The sequence below is a fragment of the Capricornis sumatraensis genome, chromosome 9, assembly GCF_032405125.1.
Source record: "Capricornis sumatraensis isolate serow.1 chromosome 9, serow.2, whole genome shotgun sequence".
Lineage (NCBI taxonomy): Eukaryota > Metazoa > Chordata > Mammalia > Artiodactyla > Bovidae > Capricornis > Capricornis sumatraensis.
Genome location: NC_091077.1, coordinates 40,804,261 through 40,811,989, shown reverse-complemented (window position 1 = coordinate 40,811,989; position 7,729 = coordinate 40,804,261). Strand labels below are relative to the sequence as shown.

The 7,729-nt window shown below is 34.3% G+C and overlaps 1 protein-coding gene across 1 annotated transcript; it reads right to left on the bottom strand.

Moving 5' to 3' along the window:
- Positions 1 to 4,755: 4,755 nt before the first annotated feature.
- Positions 4,756 to 5,700, bottom strand: LOC138086619 (olfactory receptor 2G3). The gene has a single exon (XM_068981458.1). The coding sequence runs from the start codon at positions 5,698 to 5,700 to the stop codon at positions 4,756 to 4,758; it is 945 nt and encodes a 314-aa protein (XP_068837559.1).
- Between the last annotated feature and the right edge of the window lie 2,029 nt (positions 5,701 to 7,729).

Sequence of the window (7,729 nt, the reverse complement as noted above, 5' to 3'; positions counted from 1 at the left end):
TGCACCCTAATGTTCACTGCAGTACTATTTACAATAGCAAGGACATGGAATCAATCTAAATGTCCATCAATAGAAGGATGGATATAGAAGATGTGGAACATATATACAATGGAATCTTACTCAGTCATAAAAAAAGAATGAAATAATGCCATTTGTGGTTACAGAGATTGTCCTGCTTAGTGAAGTACATCAGACAGAAAACGACAAATATCATACGCTATCACGTACATGTGTAATTTTTAAAAAGGGGGTTAACAAATTAACTTCTCTACAAAAAAGAGAGTAGATGTAGAAAACAAAACTTATGGTTACCAGGAGGTAAGAGGGGACTGATAAACTGGGGGATTGGTATTGATATATACACACATATATACAGTACTGTATTTAAAATAGATAACTGATAAGATACGTAGTGTATAGCACAGGAAACTCCAAATCAATGCTCTCTAATGGCCAATATGGGAAAAGAATCCCAAAATAAAGTGGTATATATATGTGTATAACTCTCACTTTACTATACACTTGAAATGGACACATCAGTGTAAGTCAACTATGTCCCAATAAAATTAAAATTAAATTAAATATTCTGCTAAAAAATAACTTAAGCTAAGCATTTTGTATATTTTTCCTATTAAATTTAAAAAATTACTCTAAATTTATAGGTTTCTGAACATGGAAACAAGTATTAATGATTTTTTTATTTAAATTGATCAAAAAATCCATAAACAGGGAGAGATTTCCCAATATAGGCTATTATTTCTTTTTCATAAATTAAAATCAATAAAATATTTAAATCACATGCCTGAAGTTGGAAATATTCTGTTCAGAGATGTTGGCAAACTACTTTGGTTGTTCTTATTTATATTTTGTAGTATGCTAACATTAAATTTTGTTTGGATGATATTTATAAGGTAGTCAAATATTTTATAATTTTAAAACCCAATTAGTGAAAATATTATCAAAATATGGCTTATTTTTTAAATCACAGAAAGCAAGCTGTTTATACCACATGCTAATTATCCGATTAAAAAGGTAAATTCTTAACCTGAAAATGTGATTTTTCAAATTTGGGGTCATATTATCTGGCTAAATATAATTAACTATTTAAGTTATCCCTGAACTAGGACACTTTTAATCATAGCTATGCTTTTTTGTTTCCTTTCTTCTCTAGGCAAAGTTGATATAATAAAAAAGTACTGTCAATATATAACTTCCTTTTTTAACTTAATTTTCTAAAGACAAATATTCTGTGACATTGGTTTAATCAAATCTAGAAGCTTTGTTATTTTCATTAGTTTGGAAGCATAGTCACAGTCATAGCATTGAAAATCTTGTCTTTATAAATGTTAGTTAACCAGAATGAAAATGCATTATTAATTCAAATCCTTCTATGCATATCATATTTCATTTTCTTGCAACACACAATATTTGTGTGAATTTTGATTCTCCACCTCTAATCCAAGGAACATTTTCAGTTTTTGCCATGTTCAACAGATAACACCAACTTTAAATAAGAAATAAAGTGGAATACTACTCTGTAACCCAAATTTTCCATGGTAAAGATAATGTTTATTGAAGCTACTTCTTATTTATACCACACACAATCAAGAGTTGTTTACTCTGCACATAGTTACTTTTGAATTATCTGCCAGCATTCAGTTTTATGATCATTTTTTCCCATATTTTAAGTTACTGATATTGTACAAAGTTCCACATTATCTTTTTATATCTAGTTGAAAATTGCTCATATTTATGTTTCTGAAATCTAGTTTTGATGATATGTCTTTTCAGTCGTATCTGACTCTTTGCCACTCTATGGTCTATAACCCTCCAGGCTCCTCTGTCCATGGGATTCTCCAGGCAAAGAATATTGGAGTGGGTTGCCATGCCTTCCACCAGGAGACCTTCCCAACTCAGTGATCGAACCTGCGTCTCTTACATCTCCTGCATTGGCAGGTGGGTTCTTTACCACTATCACCACTTGGAAAGCCTCAAATCTAGTTTTAGAAGTTTCATATTAATAGAACTTTCCATTTCTAATGGGTAGCTTACCCATTTTTGCCATAGGGAACAATTTATTCTCCACATAAAATGATAAAGAGTTATAAATTTCAATGTAGAACAGTATTGCACGTCATTGATGCCTGTTTTGAAAAAGAAAAAATATTGATTTGTCAGAAATTTTACTGCTTTGTTGAAAATGACAAAACAGAAAAGCTTTGATAACCCATTGCCCTCTTTATGAGACAATGTACTACGAATAATGAATTAATTATCAATCAAATATAATCTGTTTTCTGCTATTTATCATTATACTTTCATATTTGCTCTCTTTTCCAAATAATATAACACAAACACACATACACACACTTAAACACACATATATTTACAGAATTATTACTGTAGCCTATACAGAATCATATGTTGTATATGGAGTAGAATCCGTGTGTTTACAATGCAAAAAAGAAAAAATTTATACCAAAAGTGACCCAACTTTTCATAACTGTAATGTTTTCTTGATGTACTAAGATTCATTGGATAATCTTTGACTGAGACTTCTTTATTACTTTAAGTGATAAAAATTATTTTTTAAATAATGGTGCATTTTGAAGTTCAATTATTCTTATCTGATTAGGAAATGATTTAGAACAAAATTATTGAATTACTTTTTCTCTTAAAAGTTTTGCATGCCATGACCTAAGAACACAAAAGAAGATACACTTAGTAAGTTATCCAAAATAATGTGTTTAGAATATTTTATTTCACTTGCTTCTTCCTAAAAGGTATTTTTAAATGATAAATTGGTTATGGAAAAGAATAGTTAATACAATATCTTCCTGAGTAATAAATTGACACTATGAGGTGTTTGTTTGTTTGTTTGTTTTCTATTTGGGTAGAGGAAGTGCATACATAAAATACTTATTTTCCAGTGTGAAGCTTTAATGAGTGCAGCAGAAGAAAATAAATATGATGTATTTGACAGAAAGTTGGACAATTCACTAAAATTGAAAACAAATTAGATAAGGTGGCTAAAAGTCCTTAATACTTAATAGAGAAAATATGCTCAAGAGAATATACATTATAAATAAAGAGCTAAAAGGTATTATATTATCTTTATAAATATAAATTTTATTTGAAAGTGGTCTTAGAAAAGTCTATCAAAATTTCTTAACTTTCAATGAACAATTGGTAAATACTTAAAGGTTTACTTTTTTTTTTCTGAATCCTTGGGAATAAGTGTCAGAAGTAAAATACAGACTTTGTGGTGAGGTCACAGTGTATACCCACGCACAATTCTGCTTCCCATAGTTCAGTTCAGTTCAGTTCAGTTGCTCAGTCATGTCCAACTCTTTACAACCCCATGAATCACAGCACGCCAGGCCTCCCTGTCCATCACCAACTCCCGGAGTTCACTCAGATTCACGTCCATCGAGTCAGTGAGGCCATCCAGCCATGTCATCCTCTGTCATCCCCTTCTCCTCCTGACCCCAATCCCTCCCAGCATCAGAGTCTTTTCCAATTAGTCAAGTCTTCGCATGAGGTGGCCAAAGTATTGGAGTTTCAGCTTGAGCATCATTCCTTCCAAAGAACACCCAGACCTGATCTCCTTCAGAATGGACTGGTTGGATCTCCTTGCACTCCAAGGGACTCTCAAGAGTCTTCTCCAACACCACAGTTCAAAAGCATCAATTCTTCAGTGCTCAGCTTTCTTCACAGTCCAACTCTCACATCCATACATAACCACTGGAAAAACCATAGCCTTGACTAGATGGACCTTTGTTGGCAAAGTAATATCTCTGCTTTTGAATAGGCTATCTAGTTTGGTCATAACTTTTCTTCCAAGGAGTAAGCATCTTTTAATTTCATGGCTGAAATCATCATCTACAGTGATTTTGGAGCCCAAAAAAATAAAGTCTGACACTGTTTCCACTCTTTCCCCATCTATTTCCTATGAAGTGATGGGACCAGATGCCATGATCTTCATTTTCTAAATGTTGAGCTTTAAGCCAACTTTTCACTCTCCTTTTTCACTTTCATCAAGAGGCTTTTTAGTTCCTTGTCACTTTCTACCATAAGGGTGGTGTCATCTGCATATCTGAGGTTATTGATATTTCTCCCAGCAATCTTGATTCCAGCTTGTGTTTCTTCCAGTCCAGCGTTTCTCATGATGTATTCTGCATATAAGTTAAATAAGCAGGGTGACAATATACAGCCTTGACATACTCCTTTTCCTATTTGGAACCAGTCTGTTGTTCCATGTCCAGTTCTAGCTGTTGCTTCCTGGCCTCCATACAGATTTCTCAAGAGGCAGGTCAAGTGGTGTGGTATTCCCATCTCTCTCAGAAATTTCCACAGTTTATTGTGATCCACACAGTCAAAGGCTTTGGCATAGCCAATAAACCAGAAATAGATGTTTTTCTGGAACTCTCTTGCTTTTTCCATGATCCAGAGGATGTTGGCAATTTGATCTCTGGTTCCTCTACCTTTTCTAAAACCAGCTCGAACATCAGGAAGTTCATGGTTCACATATTGCTGAAGCCTGGCTTGAAGAATTTTGAGCATTACTTTACTCCCATGGTTCAAGCTTGCAACAAATAAGATATATACATTTTGTTATTTACACATAAAAGAAGAGAAGATTCCTTATGTAGATAAAACAAGTAAACAATAATTTAATTTGTGTAAAATTGAGAACAGTGTTTTGGCTAAGTAGAAACTGAGTAACTACATGACTTGTGATCACTTCCTTGCACTTCATGTCTGTAGAGAGCACAGTTTTCCTGTGAGAAGTTTCTTCAGAGCATCTTTCACATCCTTGTTTCTTAAAGTATAAATAATAGGATTTAAGGTGGGGGTCACCATGGTATAGAAAAGTGAGATGAACTTGCCTTGGTCCTGAGCATAACTGTTGCTTGGTTGCAGGTACATGTAAATTATGGTGCCATAGAAAATGATCACCACTGTAAGGTGGGAGGAGCAGGTGCTGAAGGCTTTGCGCCTTGCCTCCACTGATTTGAGCCTCAGCACTGCTTGAGTTATGAAGCCATACGAGATAAGGATGAGTGCTGGGGGGATTAGGAGAAACAGGATACTAACAACAAAAAGGACCAGCTCATTGATGGTGGTATCCACACAAGCCAACTTAAGGAGAGCTGGTACTTCACAAATAAAATGATCCAGCCTGTGGTTGCCACAAAAGGGCAACTGCAAAGTAAAGGTTGCATGAATCAAGGAATTGGTCAAACCACTGAGCCAGGAGATAAATGCCAGCTGCTGGCATAGCCGTGGGTTCATGATGACCACATAGTGAAGAGGTTTGCAAACAGCAACATAGCGATCCAAGGCCATCACAACCAGGAGGATACACTCGGTTGAGCCCAGTGCTAGAGAAATATAGAGTTGTGCCACACAACCGCCATAAGTGATGGTTTTCTCTGGTCCTCGCAGGTTAACTAGGGTCTGAGGTGCAAGGCTAGTAGTGAAGCAGATGTCCAGAAAGGAGAGGTTGCTGAGGAAGAAATACATAGGGGTATGAAGAGGAGGATCCAGATATGAGATGATGATAATTGTGATATTTCCCACAAGGGTCAGGAGATAGAACAAAAGGACAAATACAAAGAGCACAGCCTCTAGGCGAGGGTGGTCTGAGAATCCTAGAAGGACAAAACCAATCAGAGAACTCTCGTTGGCTTTTTCCATCCTCTAGAGGGAACTGTACCTGCTAAAAGAAGAATAAAAACAAATACATTTGAAACAGCTCATCCCAGAATCACAGAATGTATGAGCTGAAAGGATCAAGAAGACTGACTTGTCCAACCTGTTAATTTTTCATCCCCAATGTGTTACTGGGCTTCCTTAGTGGGTCAGTGGTAAAGAATCTGTCTACAGTGCAGGAGACTCGGATTGGATCCCTGGGTTGGGAAGATCCCATGGAGAAGGAAATGGCAACCCACTCCAGTGTTCTTGCCAGGAAAATGTTATGGACAGAGAAGCTTGGTCTATGGTGTTGCAAAGAGTCAGACAGGACTGAAGCAACTGAGCAATGTGTAACTGACTTGGAACATTAATCCATGTTAGTTAATTTCAGTCCAGTGACTCTTCTTTAAAAATCATAAATGCTTTCAGTGTTGGGGTTATCTGGAAACAGATTATTAAAGTCACTCAAAGTGGATATTTGTGTGCATATCAAGAAATGTGAAATGATCTACTTACTTCTGAAATCAAGTGTCTCTCAAAATAAAGTAAGCAGCGTATCATGGTTTTTAACTGTTGACAAAATCTGCATGCAAAATATGATATTCAGGTTTTATCATAGGCACAAATGGAGATGGGAAATTTCTTTGCATCTTCCCCCTACATACACGCACTCAAACTCTCATCTCTAATCACTGCTTAAACAGAGAAAGGTAAGATAGTCATGGGTTTAATTGTATATCTAGACAGACAAAGCAAAGTTGAATAATTTAGTGATAAACAATTCAAATTTAAAGATAAATTTAAAAGTATGATCTAAGTAAATCATTTTCAAATAGATTTTGCAAAATAATAGTTGAAAACTATCATTTTGAAATGTGAAGTCTAGGAACGTATGTATAAAACTAACTAAAATAATATGTTTAAAGATAGGTAATACTAGGATGGGAAGGGATATAAGATCAATTTTTGCATTTGAGAAAACATTGGAAATAACTAAGAGGGAATGCAAAAGGTATGCTTGAGGAGCCAAATTATATAATATAAATCAAATTATATATGTTCATTCAATGATTGAAGTGCCAAAATAAAAATTATTTTTTAGTTACATTTTGAAGCAACATTATATAAATAAGCTGGCTAAAATTTCCCAATATTCAATGCAGAAAATATCATACTCAAGAGAATATACATTATTAATGAAGAGCTAAATATATTAGCTCTATAAATGTAGTTTGTTTGAAAAACTCCTTAACATTCAACATGATAAAAGCATAAAATAGATTACAAGCAAAATTGAAAAGAGCTTATGTGAAAGGTGAAGAAATTTCAAGATCACTTGGTAAATACAAGTAGAACATGTGTGGATAATTCAGTTGCCTTTATAAGAAGCAAAAAAGTGAGTGTTAAAGTTTTGCCTAGAAAAAAAGTATTTGAAGCCAAATTGTAGAAATTTCTGAGCAAGGTAGTTATTAACTTCATTGTGCAAACAATGAAATGTCTTTGGAGGCTTATGAGCACACAGGAGAATGATATTATCTATTTCTGTTTTGGAAATATTGGCCTGGTAATGATTTATAGATGGATGTGGAAAAATTATTGTCAGGGAGTTCAGTGAGGAACATTTTGATAGTTCTTATTATATAAACTAGTGACTTTGTAATGCAAATGGACTGAAAACTCTTGGAAATGACAGCAGTTCGATAAAAATTGACAGCAGTTTAATAAAAATTAGTTGGAGGAAAATTAATTGAATGAAAATGTCAAAATTAATTGAATAGTGATTTTGTTATGGAAAGGGGGACAAGAGAAGAATTATAAGATGATTCTATGATAATTAGCTTTCAGAATGAGAAAACTGAAAAAGTATAAAATGACAAACTATATTTCCCATCCTGATAGATTTTTGCCCAACTTACCAAGACTCCCATTTCAAAACATGTTTCATTCCATTCTTCTCTACCATGCCTTTGGTCAAAATTTTTCTTCTTGACAGATTGTGGAACTTTAGTAGGAGTCTTAAAATGAGGTAATT

Bases quoted from the DNA above. Each gene is read 5' to 3' on its own strand.
- LOC138086619 (XM_068981458.1), bottom strand. From the start codon at position 5,700: ATGGAAAAAGCCAACGAGAGTTCTCTGATTGGTTTTGTCCTTCTAGGA.